Source organism: Anolis carolinensis, chromosome 1, assembly GCF_035594765.1.
Source record: "Anolis carolinensis isolate JA03-04 chromosome 1, rAnoCar3.1.pri, whole genome shotgun sequence".
Classification (NCBI taxonomy): Eukaryota; Metazoa; Chordata; class Lepidosauria; order Squamata; family Dactyloidae; genus Anolis; species Anolis carolinensis.
In genome coordinates this window covers 17,796,158-17,824,030 of record NC_085841.1, presented here as the reverse complement: position 1 = coordinate 17,824,030, position 27,873 = coordinate 17,796,158, and the positions used below count along the sequence as shown (strand labels likewise).

The window sequence follows — 27,873 nt, the reverse complement described above, 5'->3', positions numbered from 1 at the left end:
GTCAGTTGTGGATTTCTTAGCTATACTACCTTCAGATGTGAGTCTGACAGTCACAATTGGGTCCAACAGGAATGATCAAGCAACTCATTCACTAGCTACCTGACGACAGCGCTGCAACCCTTCTTTAGGTAACTAAAACTGCCATAAATAGATTTCTTTGACATTTCTACTGACGGACAATGATATAAAATTATAAAACAGAGATGATGCTCTTGGAACCACATGCAGTCCTCAGATTATTTTCAAAACCCAACTTCAAGAAAACACATCGGGCTTCTACCAGTGGAACCTATCCTGTTGACAGTAATGCTCAAATAAAGCCCATTTAGGAAAACTGATAGAAATAACCTCTTTATATAAAGCAGTGGTTCTCAACCTGTGGGTCCACAGATGTTTTGGCCTTCAACTCCCAGAAATTCTCACAGCTGGTAAAACTGGCTGGGATTTCTGGGAGTTGTAGGCCAAACACCTGAGAACCCACAGGGCAAATTCCCCCTGAACAAATCTTGCCAACCCCCCCCCCCCCCCCCCAATAATAGAATCATCTTAACCTGGAAACGGCTTGTCTGAGATGTCTTCTACAAATTAAGGAACCAAATTGATTCTATTGGGATCAGTACTATGATTAGAACAAAAATACCATATGTAAGTCAACAATTTAAGCCACCATAAAATATCCAAGGTGAAGTACATTATACCAAACATTCAAAACACAGCATTCATTTCGTCCCACCAACAGATATGTGGATAACAGAATAAATCTGATATAAATCACTCACTAAAATATGCAAGCCAAATATTTTAAAAATCTACTCCATTTGCTGACAGATTATTAAAAGAGTGCTATGCTTTCTTTAAAAAAAAATCTAGGAAAGAGTTCATTGACTGAAGATGCTTCAGGAGCTTGTGGAAGAGCAATCTAATCCCAGATGATACTAAAGTTTCTCTATGTCCACTATTCTTGATCAAACAATATAGTTTTTAATCAACTAATACTGCCTATTCAATGAAATTGCATCGGTACTATACACTTTACCACCATATTAGATCCACATCAGGTGTACTTTCACTGCCACATCTATATAAATAAAAATGTAATGTCCACCGATAGCTATAAAATTTGGACACAACATAGCATTCGACCTGGTGAGTGTTTTAAACCTACTCTCACAAACCTAACCCACCTGAGAAAGGTAAAAGCAAACCCCAAAGCAACAGCCAATCAGTCACCTCCACCCTTAGCTACTGTCCTAACAGGCAGCTGACCTGAAAGCTGCCAGGTTCGAATCCCACTCGGGGAGAGTGCGGATGAGCTCCCTCTATCAGCTCCAGCTCCAGCTCCATGCGGGGACATGAGAGATGCCTCCCACAAGGATAGTAAAAACATCAAAACATCCAGGCGTCCCCTGGGCAACGTCCTTGCAGACGGCCAATTCTCTCACTCCAGAAGCGACTCAAGTTGCTCCTGACACGAAAAAAGGAAAAAAAAAAAAAAACCAGACAGCTCCTCCTCTTAGCAATGGCCAAGCACTCCCCTCCACCCTTAGCAACCATCATAACAGACAGCCCCTCCCCTTAGCAACAGCGCAAGCAACAGCCAAGCAGTCTCCACCCTTTAGCAACCAGTGTGGGAAGGGCTGCACAACACGAGGGGAACGGATTCCTCGAAAAAGAAAGGGAAAAGGAATAGGAAGGGGCCTGAGGCTGTTAAGCATGGTGGGAGTTGAAGTCCAAAACACCTTGAAGGAGGGCCCAAGTATGCCTAGGCCTGTTGTGTTTCTTTATGTTATAGAGAAGGCCTGGGCCAACTTGGGCCCTCCCTCTAGGTGTTTTGGACTTAAACTCCCACTATTCCTAACAGTCACAGGCCCCTTCCTTTCCCTCCTCAGCTGCTTAAGCAGAAAAAGGGAAAAGGAATAGGAAGGGGCCTGAGGCTGTTAGGAATTGTGGGAGCTGCAGTCCAAGACACCTGGAGGGAGGGCCTAAGTTGAACTAGGCCTGTAAGAGAGAGAGTGCTCTGCTCATGCCCAGAGGCACCCTGGTACCCGCCTCTTTCCCAGGGGATAACCAGATGTTTTACCTAACAAGACTGTGCCACAGCAATGCGTGGCTGGGTACAGCTAGTTAAATAATAAATATAATAGCATCCAGTTTGAGAAAATGTTTTGTACTGTGACCTTTATGCAGGCAAAAACAATTTAGCTGCAGTCTCCATGCTGAGATTTAAGTTTCTGCTAGGATTCTTATGACTAAACAAGTTGTCTGTCTATGGACAAGAACATGGAATTTAAGAATCATCCACAAAATAACTCACAAACAGCTGGACAGTTCACTATATCCTTTACCAAAATCATAGATGGGGCAATACTCTGCATAAAAAACATTTTATGCTGACCATGATTTAAAAAGATAAAGTACAAGGGTATCTTTTGATATGCATTAGTAACCTCCCTTAAAACTAGCGGAAATGTAGAATTATAGTAACTAAATGTTTTCTTTCTGGTTTAGAAAAGACCCTTGGAATTCCTCAAAAATAAAAGTTTACAAAAATTACCCCAGGAACATAAAGAGCATTTGTATCAATTAAATAAATATACCATTGATCATTTCTATGCTTCTGGGCACTTCAGGCATCTCAAAGAGGCTCCAGAGCCATATTTGCCTATGGGCCCATCCTGAGTTCCTCCTTAATATTTTCTGAAATAAAGAATTACTTTAAAAGAATGTGTTTTAACTCCATCACAAACTTTGAAGCTGGCAGCTACTGCTAGTTTCACTTTTAGATATTGTTCAAACCTCTACATTTGACAAAAACTCTTTCTTTTATGGAAAGTGCTTCGTGGAGCTTGTTACAATTAAGCCATCACATCAGTTCTATTCTTCATTTTCTGCTATCTCCACCGAGACTACAAAGCAGTTAGAAATGTTATAAATTCAAGGAAATGTAAGCCACTGGGACTCCAGTGATTTTCAAAAGATATACCTGCACCAATCATGGTGATAGGAGATTCAATATAAATCCATTCGTCCGTGTATATCCCAGAATGAACAAAGATAAGTCCATCAAAATGGGCTTCTTGAACTCCACCTAATGCATCTTCAATGGTGTCATAATACTAAAAAGAAAACAAAGAGTTGAATGATCAACTGCCATGGAAAAAGGCATGCCAATATTCAATTAAAGTGATTTACAAACATACCAACATGTTTTCTCTTCCTTTATATCTTGCTGGGTTACTGTAGAAGTGTTCAGCAAATCCTGGCTTTACATGGGCCCCTTTATACTAAAAATGGGGGGAAAACAGTATAAGTTGATGGTGAATCAAATCCTATGAGATACATTAAAAGAGAGAGAAAAGAAGAAATAACAAACAAGTGTAACATTGCAAAGCTTCTGAAAATAGTTCATAACACTATCACATGAACCAAACTGAGTAGGCAGATCTAGATTCCAACTTCTGATGCTTAGCAAGTACAAATGAAAAAAAAACTTTAGTAAGGAGGAAGATGCCCATATTTAAAGTTATCGCTCACTCTTATCTGCAGTTTTGAGCACTGTACTATTCCTGTTGCTACTATTCAATGAATCTGATTCAGGTAGTCCTATTCTTAACCAGTTCAAATTTTATTGCATTGGTGCTGCAATCAGGCATCGTAAGTGTTTGCAGCCCTCCTTACAATCATGCCAATGCTGCTAAAACTACAGGGGACAAGGGAGAAACAAGAAGTGTCCAGACATCCAAGGATTTTTTCTAGTTTTGAAAAATACATTAATGCTCAATAGTGCAGACTTCACAATCCATTTAAAATGCACTACTCCCAAAGGCTTACAGCAGAAGCAATTCACATTTTAAAGGCCAAAAATGTGTGGTTCAGAGGATTTTGGACGAATGGATTTTAACTTGGATATTTTAAATTTTACATAATGTTTTTATTCTGTAATGTTACGTTGTTTTTATATGAACTGTTGTTTAGTGTATTGTTTTCAGGCATTGAATTTTTGCCTATTTATTGTAAGCTGCCCTTGAGTCCCCTCGGGTGAGAAAGGTGGGGTAAAAGTGCTGCAAATAAATAAATAAATAAATAAATATTGGAAGGCACCTGCTCAGAACTGACTGAGGTGAGAAAAGATGAGAAATGAGACCTAACTGTCCAGCTGAGAAAAATATCTATTCACAAACTTCTTTTAGCATTTAAAGCATTCTACACATGAAAAAAAATGAGGAAATGGTTAAAAGACATTTATACCAGCTGCTGAAAGCTTTCCTTCCAGGGATTTGGGTGTTCATACTCTTCTGGGTTAATCTGATAAAATTTACCAGGTTCAGGGTGCATCATTGGACGTGTATACTCAAATACTTCCATATAGAGTCGTTTCCTAAACAAAGACACCCAAGGATATGAAATTGTGAACATACTTTAATAAAACAAACCAAGAATTTTATGCAATAAAAAATAAAAAGTAAGACTTTCAGTAACACCACAAATATCTCAATTCTTGTTTCCATCATTAAAATTACATATTTTAGATAGAAGGTCTCGGGAGTAGTACTTAAGATAAAATTCAAACCACTAACAATGCTTCCAGATGTACATTTCTTATTTGGGCAACAACATAACTGTTAGTAAAGGATTAATCATGTGCTTAACATTAGGCATAGACTTAGAAGCATTTTGATGAATAGAACTGAATGTATAAACAATAACTATTTACTAGAGTTGGGCCCGAATACCATTTCATCTGTTTCTTTCGTGTTTCCATACTGTTCCATCCATTCGGATGGCTTGGAATGGCACAAGCCCCTCTGGAATGGAAAGAGCAGCGAAGCAAAAGAAGGGGGGAACAGTAGCCGTTTGGTCGGCTGATTTTCGGCTCGAAGCTCATAGGCCCAGCAGGCAGGGCCTACAGCCAAGTGTTCAACGCTCATAGGTCTGGCAGGAAGGGCCTACAGATGATCTCTAGACACTTGTAGACCCGGTTCGCAAGCCTTACAGTCGAGCATCGAGTGTTCAGCTGTAGGCCCTGCCTGTCGAGCCTATGAGCATAAAGCACTCAGTGGCCAGGGCCTACAGCTGAGTGCTCGCCGCTTGTAGGCCCAGCTTGCAGGGCCCAGCTCGCAGACTCTGGTGATTTGCCGCCCGAGGTCCGAAAATCTTTGTTTTTATTCCGACCTTGGACAGAAAAGCTCATTCGTATAGGCACCCATTTTTGGGAGCGGAGGACGGAAACGGGGCCATACGAATGGGACAAATAGAAACAGGTAGCAATTCCATACAAATATATGAGACTACTATTTACCCTTTTCTTTGTGCTTTTGTTTACATCAATGTGTAGAAACAAGTTACTTATCTCATTTGGTGCTCTTATTTATATTAATAAATATTTGAGCAATGTACATTGATGATATATGAAAGTATCTTTGGGAAGGATAGTCTAATTATTGGTCCTCCAACAAATAAAGTTTTAAAAATCAGAACTCCTATAATCCATCATTTTGTTTTAAGTAAGGCTTTGTTTACTTCATATTGAAATCCCCTAAGACAGTGGTTCCTCAATTTTTTTGGTCATGGAACACTTCAGAAAACACCCACCACCACCCCACTCCATCCCCAACAGAACGCTAACTCTGTCCGTGATTTTCCCATGAAATCCTAACTCTGTCCTTACATATTTATAACCCACAAAGTTTTATTTCATCTCCTTCTATTGGTTGGGGTTTTTTTGTATGCTGTAGTAGGTTTGGAAATAAAGAGATTCAAATTTCATATTTAAAGCAGAGGTGAATTGAATTTCGATAAGATCTTCATATTCTGGCATGGACTTTTAAAAAATCATTTTAAAATATTTTTTGCGGAACCCCTATGATGCTTTTGTAGAATGCTAGGGTTTTGCGGAACACTGTTTGGGAACCACTGCCTAGGGACATACATCTGTCACTTTTCTTTTTCAGTTGTCATGTTAAAATCAACCCTATGATCTCAGGCCTTTAACGATATTTTCTCTATCTTTTCATGATAAATCATATTTTTGTGCATCGTTTTAACAGCCAATGTTTTTATTATGTTTTCCCTATATTCATCCCCTCCCATTTTGGGGATTTCGGCTTTTTACAGATGTGACAATGCCTTGATATATTCATTAGAAAGGAGGAATACATCCTAAGATAAAAGTTTAAAATCGTAATTACTACATCTGTTATTAAGTAAACAAATATTGATTGTTAAATGGAGAAATACCCTATTTACAGGTTTTGCTAATATACAGGCTACACTTAATGTATCAAATATCATATTTCTAAGCAGCCCTAAAGGATCGTAATAACAAGGTTTCCACTAAACTGCACAGACTGTAAGATTTCATTTACACTGTGGGAAGTAACTTCAATTTGAAAACTTTCAATGCAATTTATAATGTACTTGTAAGCTACAGTTAGGATATAAAAAAATGAAGACATTATCTCCTCTCCATTATTTTATTTTATGTGTAATCAATCCCATTCAAAATGAGAGACTGCTTACATGAGCACTGTCACTGACCACTTATCAGAGCCAGCAAGTACAATGGCAGCAATTTCTAGAAAAGGGTCTGTAACAACCAAATGACTATCTACATAATTTGGAAATATGCATGAAAATATACGTAGTAATGTGGGAAGAGGGTTCTGACCTGGGGATGGACAGATCTCTTAACTGTAACTGTAGTTCTTAGAATCCTCGTCTGTGAACGAACATAAATGGGAAACCTGTGCAGTGTATCATTCAAACCTTTTGAGCTATTACATTAGCATTTGGGCAGTAGCCTCACCTACTCCTCGCATGCCATAACAATGTGCTTCCCACTTAAACTCTGTTTCCTGGATGCTGAGGTAGCAGCCAAGGATCTAACGACTGACAGGACAAGAACAGGGAAAGATGAGTGGTTGGGGTTATATGAATTAATAGATGAATACTTGAAAAACTACAGTTACAGGTAAGCTACCTGTTCTTCATGGTCTCTGTGATTCATAGCAATGGGAGACTAGACAGGTACTAGCCATAAGAGGAAGGACTGCCATGCCACATAGAAAAAGAACACCACCCAAATGCAGCCTCCACCTGAGACCTCAGTTCCAGTTTATAATGCGATATGAAAGTGAGTGCTTAGTTCTACAGATGTCATGTAAAGAAACTCCTTTCAGAAACACAGCCCAAGCTGTGACAGCTCAAGGTGAGTGCCTTCTCACATGGGCAGGAGGCTGTTTGCCGTCTATTTCATAAGCCAGATGAATAGCTACTACAAGCCACTTGGAAAGATGTTGTATAGAAACAGGCAATTCCCTCTTTGTAGATGAATAACACAAAAAAGTACAATCAGCGCAAAAGGCCAACGCTCTGCAAGCATCTAACTGCATTGAACTATATTATAAATTAGCCTACATGGAGCAGATAATGCAGTTCCAAAATGCATTATATGGCAGTGCAGACTTCTGCTACCCCTCCTGATGATATCCAGGAATCAATGATCCAGGGTGTTTTAATTCAAACAGATGAAAAGGAATTCATTTTTTCTACTGTACATAGCATAAGTGATATACTTCAGGATAATCAAAGACACTTTTTCACTTACCACAAAATTGGATCATTAGCCAACTCACTGAAGCGCTTACACACACAAGCTGCTCTACAAAGATCTTGTTCCAGCAAATATGAAAAGATTTTCAAAACCACTTCATCTGGCAACTTCTCTTGAAGATATTGTTCTGCAGGTGCTGCTATCAAAATATGAAACATGTAAAATACGATCCACACACTTAACTCTCTAGAACATTCCATCAAAAATGTTCTGGACCTTCTGCATCTTTCCCATAAGTCAATTTTGTGAAACAGGCTTAATTTAAACGGAATTGGCAAAAATCAATTTTATTCATTTCCCACTAAAATATACATGTGCTCTTTCATTTTTCTGAAAGAAGGTTATGAAGGCAAGCATTCACTACTTTATTTAGTAGAACAGTCAATTTAAAGCTTATCAGCACAATTCTATCCACTCTAGTTACTACAACTGAATAAGGACTAGCATTACATGGGTACAGATAAGTTAACAGTAGTATGATATGGCTGCAAACATGTATCAGTAGTATCTTTCTAATGTGAAGTGAAAACATATATAACAGAGACAAACAAACCACATCCTAAAAGCAGATCAAATTCCTATGTATTGTACAATGTTATCTCCATAAAGGAGAGGGATGATGTAACTAAAACCCATCAAGTTCAATGGAAGTCTATTAACAAACTGTTCTCTTCCCTCTCCCTTCCAGCCACACACTAGAGCAATGGTTCCAAAACTTTTTTTTTTAACTAGGGCCTACTTGACCAGGGACCATTCTGACCAGGGACAACTCCAACATTAGTACCAAAAGGGTTACGAATCAGTTTTTGGTCAACTTTAGATTTGATGATTTGGTTATTTGGGGTACTGATTCAGAAATTGCATTGGATAGATCACATCAGCTCTAGCATCTGATACAGAATATATGCCATCCAGTAGTCACCATCTGCTCGCCTACAGAAAACCATACTTAATAATCTAGAGCTGATGTGGTCTATCTAATGCAATTTTCTGAATCACCACCCCAAATAACCCCAGAAACAGGCCTAAAAACTAAGATACCAAGAAAAAAAATTCAACTGATGTGTGGCAATGGGAGCTAATAATAATATTATTAATAAAAATAATGATAATTACTTTGGGGGCTAAACAGGGTCTTACAAAGGGCTGCTTTCCCATTACAACTGATGTGTGGCAATGGGAGCTAATAATAATAATAACTATTATTATTACTTTGGGGGACTCTCCTTCTCTCTCTCTCTCGTGCGTGCCGCCAGATGAGTCTTCTTCATCATGGCCTGGGAAGCCTCCCAAGGCCAAGAAAGCGCTGGCACGCGCAACGGCATTCCTTCCTTCCTTCTCTCCCTTTCCTCTCTCTCATTCCCTCGCGAATGCCACCAGGTGAGTCTTCTCCACTCTAACCTGGGAAGCCTCCCGAGGCCAAGAAATCACTGGCAAGGGCAACGCACTGGTGGGTCCCGTTCCTTCCTTCCTTCTCTCCCTCACTCTCCTGCAACGGCGGCACTTACCCCCACCGCCAAATTACTCACATGTCTCGCGGACCTTATTTTAGGTGTAGAAGGACTTACCACCAATTGTAATACATATATTTCTACTAGCTGCCCTGAGTCCCTTCGGGGAGAGTGGTGCGGGTAAGAAATAAATATTTTATTATTATTACTTAACTGATTTCCAAAGTAAATACAGTAGAGTCTCACTTATCCAACATTCGCTTATCCAACATTCTGGATTATCCAACGTAGTCTGCCTTTTAGTAGTCAATGTTTTTGTAGTCAATCTTGAGATGTTTTGGTGCAAAATTCGTAAATACAGTAATTACTACATAACATTGCTGTGTATTGAACTGCTTTTTCTGTCAAATTTGTTGTAAAACATGATGTTTTGGTGTTTAATTTGTAAAATCATAATGAAATTTGATGTTTAATAGGCTTTTCCTTACTCTCCTTATTATCCAATATATTCGCTTATCCAACATTCTGCTGGCCTGTTTATGTTGGATAAGTGAGACTCTACTGTACAATTATTTTTAATTTGATTTTAGAAATCAATTCCACTACCTTTAAAATTATATTCTGTCACTACATTGAAGAACTAACAATTCAGAGAACCAAATACTTCTGGTCTACTAAGCTTGGTTGAACTGCAAACCACTATGTTTTATTTATTATAGCAAGTAGTTTCTCTACATACATGTTCAGGAAATGAATGGATTTCAAAATAGGGGTTTTAATTATGTTAGTCACTTTCCTGGGTGATAAAACAGATCAAATTATAATTGGTTTGATCTGGCAAACATTGTCTCATCTGACTGTCCCATTAGCAAATTTCTGCTAATGAGATTTCAGGATTCAAGCGATAGTTTTACATTTTCAGCCACTCAATTAAAATAAACAGAATGAGCTATTCCAGCTAAATTGTATGTATACTATTTAAATTGCTCTTGGAGGGTGAAATTATCTACTAATGTCTTACAATGCCCTCCTATATATGTCCATTCAGAAATCAGTCTAGTAATTGCAATGGAACATGTTCACAATAAAAATTTTAAAATATGAATTTTAAAAAATCTTCTAAAACCAAATTTATGTTTTAGCTTGTATTTCCACTGAATGAAGCAAAAATACTGTCAAAACCTCAAAGGGGGATAAAATCTAACAATTTTCTATGCTTAATTTATATTTGCACAAAATCCAGAATAAACTACTAATGTGCACAATAAAAGCTACAGAATATAGTGCAATTTAGATATTATACCCCCCATGGTATAACATAAAAAGTATTTCAAGTATCTTTTTCTTTTAAAAAAAATCCATGTTAGCCTTCGGAATGGTATGTTTCTTGCCTCTATAGCAAACAAAAGTAGACAAGATCTATAACACAAAAAACAGGTTGAGGGACTGGCTCTTAGAAGAATTTTAGTTTTTGTACATGAAATGACAGGGAATGCTAACACCACAAGAAATAAAATTATAGCAACATGAAGGATTGATTTCATTGATAATGAACTCATATAACAAAAAGAAGTAGGTGTTTCACAAGAGAACTGCATATTCTAATGTATCATCACAGTGAGCAAGAATTTTCAGAAGACACCCGATATGACTGTTAAAAGAAATATTAAGAATTTATAGTAAAATAGTTAAGAAATAAGGCAACAATCTGAGTATTACTAAACACTATTATAAGTGTGTGATCAATCAAATTCAGCTGTTGAAGTGTGTTTCAAAGGAATGTTTTGGGGTTTTTTAAGCGGCTTGCTTGGCTTTCTAAAGAAGCGCATAGTGGACACTAGCAGACCTCAATGTAAAGCGCATCCTACAGCCCTCAAACCACAAAAGAAAGATTGCTTCCCCTGCTCCTTATTGGTCTTGTTTACAGCATAGGGTGGGTATCAATTGAATCTAGCACACCCAGAATACATCAGCAAAATTCAGATTCATGTGCAACTGTTTTTCACAGACATGGGCCATTCAAAGGTTTTAAAAGTTACAGTCAACACCTTGAAGTGAACCTAACTCAGCACAGAAAATAAGTAGCTGCGAATAATATTACCTTTAGAAATACAGGAAGACTAGGCACAGCTGTTGAATCAGCTGCTACATAGGCAACAAATCCAGTCTTTATTTTACCTCTGCTCCCCCAAACTGAATGGGATCTCTCTTGGTGCTGGGCCCTACCATTTCAGATCAGCACTGGTTGCTCACCTGTGCAGGGAATGGTGGTAAAATGAAGAAGGGATTCACCACCCCTGAAGAAGACAGGATTACAGTAGAGTCTCACTTATCCAACATAAACGGGCCGGCAGAATGTTGGATAAGCGAATATGTTGGATAATAAAGAGGGATTAAGGAAAAGCCTATTAAACATAAAATTAGGCTATGATTTTACAAATTAAGCACCAAAGCATCATGTTATACAACACATTTGACAGAAAAAGTAGTTAAATACTTAGTAATGCCATGTAATAATTACTGTATTTACGAATTTAGCACCAAAATATCATGATGTATTGAAAACATTTGACTTCAAAAATGCATTGGATAATCCAGAACATTGGATAAGCGAATGTTGGATAAGTGAGATTCTACTGTATTTTCCATCTTGTTCAGATTAATTTTTAGATTTCTCCTAGGCTTGATCTATATTCTACAATTAATGCAGAAAATTACAACTCCCGTAATTCCATAGCTTTGAGCTATGACAGCTGCACTAATTCTACAGCATAAATGAGTCCTTAGTTACATAGATTACTTCCAGTCTAGTGTCCATTCTAAGCATTGGATTCTCCCCAGTCAATGAAAAATCCATCTTCTTCCTTTCCTGCATGCTGAATTACAAGTAAGTTTATCTCTGTTACATACATGCACTTACATCATTACCATCTCCTCAAGCAAACTGGTATTGAAATAGCTTTCTTTGTCAAAAGGAAAGATACTTGACTATTACTGTCCCAACATTTTCCCTTTAAAAAAACTTCATATTTAAAGGCATTTGCTGAAAAATCATTTTACTCTTCCAATTACCAGAAAAGATAATTACCTGATAAATCTTGTGATTTTCCAGATACTCTAGCACGTTTTGCACGATGACCAAAGTTCTCTGTGGCTGAAGTAGAAGCACCCTGGCAATTTTTAAAGGAAAATAAAATTAGCTTTCAAAAACATATATTAGGAATACAGTAGAGTCTCGCTTATCCAACATAAACGGGCCGGCAGAACGTTGGATAAACAAAAATGTTGGATAATAAGGAGGCATTAAGGAAAAGCCTATTAAATGTCAAATTAAGTTATGATTTTACAAATTAAGCACCAAAGCATCATGTTTTACAACAAATCGACAGGAAAAGCAGTTCAATACATGGTAATGTTGTGTAGTAATTACTGTATTTATGAATTTAGCAGCAAAACATCACAATGCATTGAAAACATTGACTACAAAAACACTGACTACTAAAAAACTGACTACAACTAAAGATAGAATTGCATAAAATGAATTTATAGTAACAACATTGTCAAAAGTTAAATCCGTAAAAAAAATTCAGTCCTTGCTGCCTAGAGAAACAGATGTGGATCTGGACAGAAGGCAGACTGCATTGGATAATCCAGAATGCTGGATAAGCGAAGGTTGGATGAGCGAGACTCTACTGTAGTTAGGTTTCTCAAAAATTCTTTCCCAACAGACTTTTTCTTAAGAGTAAAGTGTTAACTAATGTGTTATGCACTCATTTTAAGAAATATAAAATTACTATTTTCAAAGTTACCTCCATACTGCTCTTTGCAGGGCAAGCTGTTCTTTTAGGTAAAAGAGTTTTTCTGCGAAGTTGGTATGGACTATTTTGTGCACCAGGACCTGATTCTTCTGCAACCATATCTGCAGGTACATCATCATCTGTGAAGAAACAAAAGAAAAAATAAATGTTATAAGACCACAATTTTCATATCAAAATAGTTAATCCTGATTCTGTGAATATATACAAAAAATAACAGCATTTACAAGAAAATGTCAAGTCATATAATGACAGAAACGTGGTCTCTTACCACAGTTGAAACATCAACTACACCTCCATCTTGATTAAATATGCTGTTCATTTATGGGAAGGGGTTGTATTAATCTGGATTGTTATTTTAGACCTTTAAAATTCTTATATATTTACAAATAAACTGAAACTATTCTCCTAAGTAACATATAAATAACCTGCAATGCAAAAATGGATTTCTACAATTCATAAAAGTAGTTTAACTATAGATAATACATGACATAATTACTTCCTCAAGCTTAAATACTTGATACTATAAGCTATAGAACATTTACAGAACAGGATCTTCAAGACACAAAGAGTCGTGCAAATGCATAAAGTTGTACTGCAAAATGAACACAATGTTCCAACACAACAGGGGGGAAGAGAAATGATAGAAACGGGATGATTAAATAAAATTGAAAAATAAAAACCAAAGATGAGGGAAGAACTAAATTCTATCGCCACCATAAACCACTGAGCAGGAACAGTGGGAACCATACCCTTTGAGAGTATGCGTATTGTGGACCAAATTTTTACTCAGCTCTAAAAAGCACTGAAGGAGATCTTTTGCAGCCATAGAACATGAGAACATATGAGAGTCACAAAGAGCTCAAAAGATGTAACTGCAAAACAAGCTGACAAGTAATTCAACGTATTCTTATGATACAACCCACAACCAGCTACAAAAACATGATGCCAGGCTAAACATGCTCCAAGCCTGGTCCAAAATTGTTTTCACTCTGGAATGTGACAAAAATCAAGAGAAAAATCAAGATAATTATTGCTTTTATAAATAGTATGATACAGCCCTCTATGTATAGCTCCTATACTAAAAGTTCAATTTGTGTAACTCCAGTGTTTCTCAAACTCTGCTCCTCCAGATGTTTTGTTGGACTTCAGCTCCTAACAGCTGGTAAACTGGTTGGGATTTCTGAGAGCTGAAACACCTGGAGGACCAAAGGTTGGGAACCACTGGCATAAACTGCAGTTCCATCTCATTCAGTAGGATCTAAATTTTTTAAGGGAGGGGGACATAAGGAAGCATACATTCACCAGGCTTGTTATGTAAACATAACTTTTGCATAGCATTTTTCTTTTTTCTACTGTAATCATTTTTTTCTGATGTAGGAAAATTTTGATTATATGCAGCCTAAGGAATAAATCTAATCAGGATAAGACAATTATAGCCACAGATGTTAGAGAAAATGAGTTCTCTTTAGAGTTGTGTAAAGATAATGATAATGTATTTTTAAACCATATAAAAGGTACATGCACATGATAAGGTGGGCTAAAAACTTGGGACATAGCATTCAAATGGATATATGAGGTAAATGAAGTCTAAAGATATAAAATGTACTTTGTGTAGTAATTTAAAAGAAAACCTATCTAAGTCAATGTACAAATGGTATTTAATCTCAAATATACTCACAAAATATCTCTGAATGTTTCAATCCAACATTGTGTATGTCAAAATAACAAGAGCTCCTTTTTCATATGTAGTGAACACATAAAGTTACTTGTCTAAGATTCATGTTAATCCTAAAAACCTTTAAAGTAGACTTTGTAATGTTACCAGAAATATTATGGATAAAGAACTGAATAGTAAATATGGACCACATTTTCAATATATAAGAACAGCAGCAAGAATATTCTTTGTTCATACTTGAAAATGAATAAAGCATTAATGATAAATTTATTCTATGATTCTATGATGGAAAAACGGACTGATAAATTCACCAAGTTAGCTCAGATTCTCAAATTAACATGGGTTTTAAAGGATAACCCAACTGAATCTTTTCTGAAAAATAATGACATAATAGGATTATTTACTGGGATCTGTAATACTTTCCCCCCCTTGTTTTCCCCTTTCATTAGTTATGCTGGGGAGAGAGATCAGAGCTTATTGTTTAGGGTTTTAGTACTATTTTTCAGTTTTATGGTTTTTCTTCTTCATTCTGTTATATTTCTGCCTTTTTCAAAACAGAATATTATGTTGATTGTGAATCAATTGTTTATTTTATTACTTATTAATTTTTAGACAAAATAAAATGTAACCTTCTTATAATATTAACATCTTATATTGGAGGGACCATTGTTGCTAAAAAAAGTGATAACTAAGAATGTACAGACCTTGCACTACATTTTTATGTACACGTATTTGTTGTTCTCCCAGTTTCTTTCTCCAAGTAAAGACTGTTTTTTGGCTACTGAAGATTGTTGAAGGTCAAAAGAACATCGTACAACTCTTCTACACTGGTGAGAAAACTAATTACAGGCAGTCCCCTGAGTTACAAATGACTCATAGTTAAGAACAGGAGTGAGACAACAGGAAGTGAGAGCAATCTACCCCTCAGAAGGGAAATTCACTCTGGAAAGAGTTATCAAGAGGAAAAGGCATCTCCACTGAAGCTGTATCACCAATTCTTGTTTCCACAAGCCAAATTTTTCATAATACAAGTACCACAGGGGCAGAAAGTGAAGTGAAATTTTCTGATCAGGGGCAGAGAACAAAATAAACACCACAGGGTGCTAATATGTTATCCAAAGCTAATAATATATTTTTGGCTGGAATTATACTTTAAAAATGTACCTGTTTCGACTTACAAACAAATTCAACTTAAGAACAAACCTACAGAACATATCTTGTTTGTAACTTGGAGAATGTCTGTATAAGGCTGGCCTCTTCTGTTGTAAACAGTTGAACACTCAGATTTTCCAGTTATGAATAGGTTGCTTACCTGCAGATGTAGTTTTTCAAGTGGTCATCTGTAAATTCATACAAATGAGTTATCTGAACTTGCGCAATCCATAACCTGGAGCATTCTAAACTCTTTATGTAAGAGTCTAAAATGTTCCATATGATGCACTGAACAGTGTGAGTGTGACAGAAACCATGAACAATTTAAGGATACTTATGGCATATGTAAATAGTAGGAAACTTTGGGAGGCTGCACCAATACCTCTAGCTTAAAACAAAAACAACATTTTGCCCCTGCATGGTCCTCCAATGCCCCATTCTTGCTATGTTTTTATGACCTCTTGGGCCAATTCAGGTCCACAAAAGTCTCTTTTTTCTCAAACAGTAAGTGACTAAGAGCCACTTCTGATTTACTTCCAGTTCTAAAAAACATTCTCTTTGTTTAAAATCACCTTTGTGGGGCAAAGCATGGCAGATAGCTCCCCCCTTCCCAAAAGTCATGGGGAGAACGGGGGACGACAACACAAAACAAATTTGACTTTGTGTGCCCACGAGCCTTAAAAATTGCCATGACAGGTTGCATGCAGCCTGCAGGTCGCACTTTCTTTATCCCTGGTCTACTTTTATTTGCTAATCTGTTAGCAGATTAAAAGTACTGTAGTACTTGATCAATGAATGTAAAGTATAAATGCTTATTTCATCCAAACAACTATGAACGCACTCAGGATTAAAGATGGCACTGTAAATTCCTTCTCCCTAGGAGGCCAACTAAATGTATTATTTTACTTCTACGCAAGAACATTTATATCCTGCCTTTTGGACTAAAAGGATGCCTCAACAGAATTAGAAACCACCAACACTGTATTAATACCTTCTTTCTTATAATCAGGGCTCAAAAAGAGCATTCTGGATCAAATAATTGTTTGAGGGGTTCTGCAAATTCAAAGATTTCTGGTTTATGTTAACTGAACAGCTCTCTTACTTCAAACAGAGGGGAAGTTTAAAAAAGAGTCTATTTATGAGAGAATGCTAAAGGAAGAAAAAAAATCCACAAAGGATCAGTGAGCCCCTGTAACGTAAGACTGTGGCTGCTTTCCCTTGTTCACTACAGCAGAATTTTAGTCATCAGTGATCACAAGAAATGTAATTGCCCCAAATTAATTCATTTTACACTATGGACCAATGTTGTTCCAGAAACTGCATATCCCAAGACTTCTTGAATACATATAACACCTCCTCCCAATTTGCTAGGGTCAGAAAGCTTGTGAGAATTGTAAAATGTAAAATAGAAGCAAGCATGGCAGCCTTTTATTAGTTTGAATGTTCATTTTTGGCATTTTAACTGGGGCAGCAAGGGAGGGAGAATAGGAGAAATTGCCCTTTCCCTCCCCTCTCACTTCTGAGAGCACGATAGCAACTGCCATCCCATGTCCTTCAGCTGTCTGAACACAGGACAGCAGTGCAAACAGTTGTGGCTGGTTCTGAAACAGAACCGACTCAAATGTTCAAACATGCCCAAAGCTGAGGAAAAATCCAAATACTGGGTCAGAATTCAAACTATGCTCTGATTCTTGTTAACATGCAGGCAAGGCTACATTAAAGTGGCTTTGCCTTTCATTATCCTGAATCAGCTCAGTATGGCATTTGATAGCCACAGAGCTGATCCAGCCCCAATTCAATATAAGTGTTGAAATGGTCCAAGTTCTAAGGAATGCAAATAGGACTGGTGTTGAATTAGTTGAATAAAATTAGGTTTCTTTTTATTTGAACTTTTCAAAAACAAGTACAGTAGAGTCTCGCTTATCCAACGTTCTGTATTATCCAACGCAGTCTGCCTCAAACCCGGATCCACAGTTGTTTCTCTAGGCAGCAACACACAGTGGACAAACATGCCCATTAGCAATACAAGTGCAGCCACACTCCCAAACAAGTGGCAGACTTTTTGTAAAACATGATGTTTTGGTGCTTAATTTGTAAAATCATAACATAATTTGACGTTTAATAGGCATTTCCTTAATCTCTCCTTATTATCCAACATTTTCACTTATCCAACATTCTGCCGGCCCGTTTGTTGGATAAGTTAGACTCTAAAGGGAAAGGGAAAGGTTTCCCCTGACATTAAGTCCAGTCGTGACTGACTCTGGGGGGTTGGTGCTCATCTCCATTTCTAAGCTGAAGAGCCGGCGCTGTCAATAGACACCTCCAAGGTCATGTGGCCGGCATGACTGCATGAAGCGCCATTACCTTCCCGCCTATTGATCTACTCACATTTGTATGTTTTCGAACTGCTAGGTTCGCAGGAGCTGGGGCTGCACAAAATGAACTTACAGTAACAACATTGTCAGAAATTAAATCAGTAAAAAGTTCAGTAGTTGCTGCCTAGAGAAACAGCTGTTTGCATGTTTTCAAACTGCTAGGTTGGCAGGAGCTGGGGCTAACAGCGGGTGCTCATTCCGTTCCCGGGATTTGAACCTGGCACCTTTTGGTCCGCAAGTTCAGCAGCTCAGCGCTTTAACACACTGTGCCACCAGGGGCCCTACTGTACTATTAATTACTAGGTAGAAGTAAATTGTTTTTTCTAATAAACAGCAGGTTAATACCCAAGCTATCTGAAAGAGCAGTTAGAGGGCAGAAATTATGTATATAAATTCATCTAACTCAGTAGTTCTCAACCTGAGGTCCGCAAATGTTTTTGGCCTTCAACTCTCAGAAATCCTAACAGGTAAACTGGTTGGGTTTTCTGTGAGTTGTAGGCCAAAAACATCTGGGGACCACAGGCTGAGAATCACTGATAATTCGTTTTAAAAGATAATCATTATAAGATACAAAAGCATGGCCTTTCCTGTAATTTCTAGCTAGATCCAGTAGAAGTGCACAATAATAAAATGAATGACATAATATATCTGCAAAATCTGAGCCTTCAGAAATCATATAATTTTACATAAAAATCAGTCCTCAACATTTTCTTCATTAACTTGTACTTGGTATTAAACTGTGACTTTAATATGTTACATTGTCATATATTTTGAAGAGGTATTTGTTATCATTGAGGTTTCTGGACTTTGCTGTAGTTTGTTCAAAATAATTACACATCTCAGGAGTCACTACCTACAACACAATCTAGGAACCTGCACTGAATGAGTGGAAATTCCTTATTTTATACTGTGAATGCTAAAGGCCTCTTAAAATGTTTACCCACATTTACTTGCCAAACTCCAGGAGCTATAGCTAATCTCTAGGTAAATCTTCCATTTTTATTAGCAGGTCGTTCTGGTATCAAGAATGTTTCCAATGATTGACTGATGGATGGATGGATGGATGGATGGATGGGAACTATGCTGTATCTGGCCTCTGTTAGTCTATGTCAGCCCAATGTACCACCAAAGGCTACATAATCCAACCAATACCACTGTGTTGAACTTCAGTTGGCTTTTGTAAATTACTGTGAACATTTATTTAGATTTTATGTCACTATATAATTCTTGTTTGATTCTATCTGACTATATTGGTTTAATTTATCAATGTTATGTTCAATTCACTAATATTAGGTTTAATTTGATGTTAGGTTTTCATATGTGGGGTTGTGTTGGGATTTTATGCCAATATCTATCTGTTTTATGAAAGCATTGAATGTATGTCGTTTGTTGGAATCCGCCCTGAGTCCCTTCGGGGAGATAGGGCGGAATAGAAATAAAGTTTATTATTATTATTATTATTATTATTATTATTATTATTATTATTATTATTGATGATGATGATGATGATATAATATTATTATATTATTATTGATGATGAATGAAAGCACTCGTCCTTACAGGATTAGCTTCAAAAAAAGCACAAGTAGAAATAGGTAACCCTATTTTTCAGACAATATTTCTGGTGAAATTCTTGGCAGCATGCAAATACAGCTCCTAAGGACTGGAAACTTTCTAAAATAGTGGTGGAAAAAGAATTTGAAGAACGATACTTGAATATCTGAATATTCTATTCAAAAGATTGCAAGAACTGATGCAAAAATAGGTCTGCATCAGTTTGCACCTACCTCACTCAAGCCTGTTTGCACCTAACTTGCCCATTCTTCTTCCTTAAGCTAGTTGCCTCTTGCGGACATAATGTCTCCAATGATTTCAATAGGCGGGGTTACAATCCTCTCACATACAACTGCATGATAGCCCTCAATCTTTTGCAAATACTTACAAAATCTTCATCACTGTCAAGGCTAAACATTTTGGTAAGGAATGTTGCAACCAAGGCTGCAGCATAAACAGAAACCAGGTGAGACTTTGCATGATAAGGCATTTGCATTCATGTAAAGTGCCCTATATATCCACCCCACACACCCCATTAGCACAAGAGAAAGGGTATAATGGTCTTCACAGCACAAGCTGGCTGCCAATTAAGGAAGCCTAGAAAAAGGCAAAAAAATTGCAGTGTTCCATCCATCTGCTGCATGCTTACCTCCTGCATTATTTTCACCACCATATTCCACACATCCTGCAAATGTCACACATATAAAACAAGCTAACACTTTAACTGATGAACAAAAAAAAGGTCAGTGCATAATTTTCATGATCTGTCACCACAAATAAGCAGGAAAAAAAGTCCTCGCTTAATCATCCTAATTATGTGCCGCCCCATTTGGAGGGTTTTGTAAAATTGTCAAGCAGGTCTTCTGTCTGGACTGTTTACAATTATAATGCAAATGACAGATAATATTTCAATATTTGTACACATAATATACTCTGATATTTCCATTCTATTCTGTTGTCATCTACAAAGTTCGTACTGAAAAACTGTGCAACTGAGTCACAAAAAATATTTAAAACATTAAGTTATCCATTTTGTGTTTGGCTGCATTCACAGGTGTCTTGGGTCACAGATTGGACAATCCTGACCTAAACCTTTCTTCACCACAGCCACCAAAAAGATTGCATTTTTCAGTACTTATCATTTTGAGTGACCATGTGGCATGTCCACTAGACTGAAATATTTTCGAAAACAGCAAGTCCAGAAACCAGCCCCACATGTGAATGAAATTCTCAAAAAAAGAAAAACTAGTCACTCCCCCACCCCCACCCTCCCAAAAAACTTATGGCCACCCTATTCTTAGGTTTTCTTGACAAAGTTAGTTCAAATGGTATTTTTCCTGGTCTTGGTTTTACGCTGAGTGTGTGTGACTGGTCCAAGGTCACCTAATGGGTTTTGATTGCTGAACAGGCATTTCAACCATGGTCTCCAGGACTGCAGTACACAAACCACAATACCACACTAGCTCTAAAAACAAGAGTATCTTAAAATTCCCTGCTAATCTCTAACTGGAGGACAGCAAGGGAAGACGTTAATCTCAATCTCAAGTGTCAGAGCTGACATAAGAAAATTTAGGGTAATTAGTCAGCTGTATAAGACAGGGAAAATCACTGACACGGTTATTACAAGTTTTTCTGACTATTTTTGCTCCTCCCAATTACAGCTCAAACATACTCAAAGACCCTAGCATTATTCAGGGATGAGGAATGTTCAATTCAGGTTCTTGCTTTGTTTAACCAATCAATGTAAGCTGCGGGAAACCTTCCCAGACTTTTACTGCATGCTAAGCTATTGCTGGGACTAATAAAAGCCTAAATATTAGAATGGTGCTATAGACTTTGTAAATCTGGTTTCTGCAAATTTCAATGTGGAATGCAAAGGTATTTCAATTCAACTCAAGATCTTTGAATCAAAATTGTTATTTTCTATGCTTCAGTCTCTATTTTAGTAATTTGAAAATCTAATACATTTATAAACAAAAAACATGATCACCTCATAATAAATTTGCAAATAAAAGATTCTGATCATCTTCTGAGCAAATACGGTCTCTATATAATAAACATGTGAACTACTCGTTAAAATATATATTAAGTTGCTTTCAGAATAGTCTATTTAACTTATGCACCTCTTTCTGGCAGTAACTCCAAAATTTTAACTCCCTCCTTTTGCACTCATAATATTAAGACATCCCTTCACAGATAAGCTACTATAAGAGAGATATGTTCCCTGCCTTGCGATGGCCACAGGTTTCTCAAAAGATATGTGAATATGATACAAAACAGTATAAATTTCTGATCAGTTTGCTACAGTTAAGTGACCCAACTGTAAAAAGTTAGGCGGAATATCACACCATATTAATCTGAGGGCATACTCCCATCTTCCATGTATTAAAGTACAAATTCTTTGTGAAAGAGACTTCAACTCTCATAGAATCATAGAGTTGGAAGATACCTCATGGGCCATCCAGTTCAACCCCATGCTGCCAAGAAGAAGGAAAATCGCACTCAAAGCACCCCTGACAGATGACCATCCACAGCCTCTGTTTAAAAGCCTCCAAATAAGAAGCCTCCACCACACTCCAGGGCAGAGTTCCACTGCTGAACAGCTCACACAGTGAGAAAGTTCTTCCTAATATTCAGGTGGAATCTCCTTTCCTGTAGTTTAAAGACATTGTTCTGTGTCCTAGTCTCCAGAGAAGCAGAAGACAAGCTTGCTCCCTCCTCCCTATGACTTCCCCTCACATATTTCTACATGGCTATCATGTCTACTCTCAGCCTTCTCTTCTGCAGGCTAAACATGCCCAGCTCTTTCAGCCACTCCTTGTAGGGCTTGTTCTCCAGACCCTTGATCACTTTAGTCACCCTCCTCTGGACACATTCCAGTTTGTCAACATCTCCTTTCAATTGTGGTGCCCAGATTTGGACACAGTATTCCAGGTGTGGTCTGATCAAGGCGGAATAGAGGGGTAGCATGACTTCCCTGGCCCTAGACACTCTACTCCTATTTATGTAGGCTTTCTTAGCTGCCACATCACATTGTTGGCTCATGTTTAACTTCTTGTCCACAAGGACTCCAAGATCCTGTCAAGCCAGGTGTCCCCCATTCTGTATCTTTGCATTCCATTTTTTCTGCTGAAGTGAAGTATCTTGCATTTGTCCCAGTTGAACTTCATTTTGTTAGTTTCGGCCCATCTCTCTAATCTGTTAAGATAATTTTGAATTCTGTTCCTATCTTCTGGAGTATTAGATATCCCTTCTAATTTGGTGTCTACAAACTTGATGATAATGCCTTCTAAACCTTCATCTAAGTCATTAATAAAGATGTTGAACAGAACCGGGTCCAGGACGGAAACCTACGGCACTCCACTTGTCACTTCTTTCCAGGAAGAAGAAGATGCATTGGTGACCACCCTTTGGGTTTGTTCACTAACCAATTACAGATCCACCTAACTGTAGTTTTGCCTAGCCCACATTTGACTAGTTTGTTTGCCAGAAGCTCGTGGGGGACCTTGTCAAAGGCCTTACTGAAATCCAGATACGCTAGATCCACGGCATTCCCTGCATCTACCCAACTTGTAACTCTATCAAAAAAAAGAGATCAGATTAGTTTGGCATGACTTGTTTTTGATAAATCCGTGTTGACTATTAGCGATGACCACATTCCTTTCTAAGTGTTTGCAGACCACTTCCTTAAAGATCTTTTCCAGAATCTTGCCTGGTATCGACGTACGGCTGACCGGACAGTAATTGTTTGGGTCATCCTTTTTCCCTTTTTGAAGATAGGGACCACATTTGCCCTCCTCCAATCTGCTGGAACTTCTCCCGTTCTCCAAGAACTCTCAAAGATGATTGCCAGGAGTTCTGAAATAACTTCTGCTAGTTCCTTCAATACTCTTGGATGTAGTTGATCTGGCCCTGGGGACTTGAATTCGTTTAGAGCCGTCAGGTGTTCCTGAACAACTTGTTTCCCTATTTGGGGTTGGATTTCTCATAAAATTGTCTGCAAGGCAAACGAGGAATTTGTTGGACTTCATCCATTCCATGTTGCTGAGGTTGAGGATGGCTTTCTTTTTGTGAGAAGACTGAGACAAAGAAGGCATTAAGTAGTTCTGATTTTCCCTATCCTGTCAGAATTTCCCCATCTTCTCCTCGCAGAAGCCCTATTGCTTCCTTGTTCATCCTTTTTCTACCAACGTAAGCAAAGAAACCTTTTTTATTGTTCTTAATGTCCTTGGCAAGCCTGAGCTCGTTTTGAGCTTTAGCCTAGCAAACCTTTTCCCTACAGAAGTTGCTTATTTGTCTGAATTCTTCTTTGGTGATTTTTCCCCTTTCCCACTTTTTGTGCATGCCTCTGTTGAGTCTTAGGCCAGTTAAAACTTCTTTGGACATCCATTCTGGCTTCTTTGCACTTGTCTTATTTTTTTTTCTTTGTTGGCACTGTTTGCATTTGCACCTTGAGTATTTTTTGAAAAGTTCCCATCCATCCTTAACTCCCTTGTATTTTAGTATTGGCATCCATAGAATGCCGCTCAGTATGTCCTTCTTTTTTGGAAGTCAGCTCTCCTAAAATCCAGAATGCATGTTTGACTTGTCTTAGTTTCAGCCTTCCTTTTTATGGCAAGCTGCAGGAGCACATGGTCAAATGCCCCTAAAGATCCAACCACTTCGACTGCATTGATCAGGTCCTTCGCATTTGTTAAGATGAGATCAAGAGTGGCCGATCCCCTTGTTGCCTCTTCTACCTTCTGGACCATAAAACTGTCTGCAAGGCAAGCAAGAAATTTGTTGGACTTTGTACTCTTGGCCAAGTTTGTTTTCCAGCAGACATCAGGATAGTTGAAATCGCCCATGACTACTATATCTCTTCTTTGTGCCTGTTTGGTCAACTGCTGACAGAAGGATTCGTCAGGTTCTTCATCCTGGCTCAGAGGTCTGTAGCAGACGCCCACAATGAGATTTTTGTGAGTCCTTGTTCTCTTGATTCTTATCCAGATGCTTTCAAGCTGGTTTCCCGGATTGCAGTCTTGCATCTCTTCTGCAACTTAACTTTTTTTTGACATATAAGGCTACTCCCCCTCCACTTCCCTTTTCTGTAAAAGAGGTTGTAGCCCTCAATGGCTACATTCCAGTGATTGAGGTAGTGAAGACATGAGAAGTAACTGTATGGTATACTGCATCTCTACCTTAAATGAAACATTTGGCTCATGTGAAAAATGGCCATCTATGAGAATCTGTTTTAAAACTTTATTTTATTTCCTTTTTACACAAATTTGTGACATGCACATTCTCTCTGATGAAAAGAATAACAGAATATATTTTAAAAGAAAGCTTATTATATTAAAACAAAAAACAATTGTCCAATATGTATGATTAAAGACAATTCAAGGTATTTTTCAGTGTTTGGGCAGAAAAACAAATCATCTAAATTACTGCTCTTGATGGAATGGGAACGGTGTTACATAAGTACCTTTAATTATTTGTTTATTTTATCTGATTGTTGTGATGATACTGTTTTAATTATTGATACTTGTTTTAACTTGTTATGTTCTGTTTCCTTTAGGCTTGGCCCCATGTCAGCAGCCCCAAGTCCCTTCAGGGAGATGGTGACAGGATAGAAAAATAAAGATTATTATTATTTTATTATGACACAGCAAACAAGATAGATATGCTGGATTTCGTATCACAAAATCACAAGTCGAACACTACCCAAGTGTCTAGGACTGTGTGATGTATTTTCGGATGATGCGTGCAGATCCCAGTAGGGTGGCCTTTTGCAGTTGGCAGATCATGATTTTGTCAATGTCTATTGTTTCCAAATGCCGGCTGAGATCTTTTGGCACGGCACCCAATGTGCCGATCACCACCGGGACCACCTGCACTGGTTTCTGCCAGAGTCTTTGAAGTTCAATCTTGATAGCAGCTGAGTTTTTCCTGTTTTTCGTCAATGCGACTGTCACCTGGGATGGTGACATCAATGATCCAAACCTTTTTCTTTTCCACAACTGTGATGTCTGGTGTGTTGTGTTCCAGAACTTTGTCAGTCTGGATTCGGAAGTCCCACAGTATCTTTGCATGCTCATTTTCCAATACTTTTGCAGGTTTATGATCCCACCAGTTCTTTGCTGCTGGCAGGTGGTACTTGAGGCATAAGTTCCAATGAATCATTTGGGCCATATAGTTGTGCCTCTGTTTGTATTCTGTCTGTGCAATTTTCTTACAGCAGCTGAGGATATGGTCAATGGTTTCGTCGGTTTCCTTGCACAGTCTGCAAGGAAACCGACACCCCGCAGGTGCCACCTTGATGTGGTGTGTGTGTGTGGGGGGGGGGGGGGCTTAACCATTCCAATGATGACTGAGGGCTGTGCTGGTGGTAGTGTAACTACCGGCAGGTCCAACCAAGCCAGAGAGGCCTCAGCTGAGGAGTGGAACTAAGAGCACCTAACCCATTAGCATTATGGAGAATCAAACCAAAGCGAAGTCTATACTGGCTCGGTCGTCGCCCAGGATAAAAAGGTGGATGCTGCTGATTCTGGACATCCATCGACAAGTGAGCTATGGAATCAAAATACAAATGAACAGTCACAGAAGCGGGAAAAATATACAATGCCAGAAAACCGCACAATTATTATTATTGATCTCATAAAACAGGTGAAACAGTCAGATGAGAATGAACGTGACCACGAGTGGCTGTAAGACTACTTCTGGGTTTTTTTAAAGGATATTTTATGTTAAAAGGTGAAAGGGGCCTGTCATATCTATTTTATAAGTGATTTTGCCACTGCTTGAGGTTTCCAGGGAAAGCAAAAGGGTTTTTTGGACAGAAAATGGATGATTACTTTTTTAAAAAGTGTTTTTATTAAGTACATAATAACACAATCAGTGAATAGGTAATAGACAGCTATTTCTTATAGACACTATATAATGGAACATTTCTATTAATCTCTTTTACAAAATTAATATTCTTTTCACTTTCCCCCCCCTCTCTGCCTCCCATCTATATACCTATCATGTTTTCCTCTATATCTTTATCATTAACAATGAACACAATTTTCTTAGTCTTTGTATTATATTTGTGTTGAATTCACTACTATAGAAAAGTGGTGGTTCCAAGAAGCCTGGGGGTGTCAAGGCTCTTCATCTTGCAGACTTTGCCTACATCTTAATTTGATAGCATGTATTATGTATTAAGAGCATTTTAATGTGGAAATGTATAGATGTTCAAAATATTTATCTTAAAATATTCCAAAAAAATCTTTAAATTCTAATTTAAGGTTTCAAAATTAAGGTAACACTGGCTGATCATCTCTATACTTCTTTAAAACCTAAGCCCCACTAAATTTAAAAGGGGTTCTTCCTAAGCGGCAAGCTGTTTTCTTGCATTGATATAAATTCCAATGAAACAAATGTTACGTCCACTTAATATCTCAGTACTGCTACCATTCTTTTCTTTCATCCAGGATTTAATATAAAATAGAGTATCACTCTTGGAATCATCAACAATTATGAAGCAAATAGCTATCTACAATAGCTTGAGTTTGAGAAAGCACAACCCACAACTGTCTGCACTGCATCAGTACTGCAACAATAGGTTGCTATTCTTTTAAACCAATACACTTTGTCACAAGGTAGTTTGCTCTACAAGAGAAGTAACTAATATATTTGGAAGCTTTCTGAGACACAATTCCCACTAGCTTTTGACTTGCGTTTCAAACATGGAATGTCTAAGAGTCTTAGCTTTCAAATGATCCAGCTTGGTATCTTAATGCAATATAGAAAGAGCCACAGAAAATCAGCATCCTATACTGCATTAAATACGTATACTAGTGATGTGTTGAAAAGCTTTTCCTTCATTTTCTTCGTGCTATCGTTTTGTTTCGACCGTTCGTCTACACCAAACAAATGACAACATTTTCATAGGAAACTATAGGCGACATAAAAATGAAAGTCGCACAGTCATCGTACTTGCTTTCGTTTTCCTTTCATTTCGGCCCCATAACAATAAGCAGGTACTGACAGAGGACTGCTTTTCCATTACAGCTGATCTCTACCAGTGGGTGTTAATAATATTACAAGGCCATTAAATGCTAATCAAGGTGGCTAATTGCAGCATTCATTCCTGCCACACCGAAACTATTAATTGCTATTCAACCTGGCCAACCAAGGATTCCGAAAAGGTAGAAAGTGGCCAGGTTTGCAAACAGCAAGGCTATTCAGTGCTGTTCATCCTGGCCAACCAAGA

At 37.9% G+C, this 27,873-nt stretch overlaps 1 protein-coding gene across 2 annotated transcripts in view; it reads right to left on the bottom strand.

Annotated features, from left to right (window-relative positions):
- fbxo11 (F-box protein 11) overlaps positions 1-27,873 on the bottom strand; it is an 86,526-nt gene that overhangs the window by 22,173 nt on the left and 36,480 nt on the right. The window contains exons 2-7 of one of the 2 annotated variants that reach the window (XM_008102708.3): positions 12,873-13,000; positions 12,152-12,233; positions 7,607-7,751; positions 4,249-4,378; positions 3,201-3,284; positions 2,984-3,116 (exon numbers count right to left, since the gene is read on the bottom strand). In XM_008102708.3, the coding sequence (XP_008100915.2) occupies positions 2,984-3,116; positions 3,201-3,284; positions 4,249-4,378; positions 7,607-7,751; positions 12,152-12,233; positions 12,873-13,000 (702 nt within the window). Of the gene's footprint in view, positions 1-2,983; positions 3,117-3,200; positions 3,285-4,248; positions 4,379-7,606; positions 7,752-12,151; positions 12,234-12,872; positions 13,001-27,873 lie in introns of those variants that run through there. The other variant, XM_008102709.3, reaches the window with a different exon arrangement.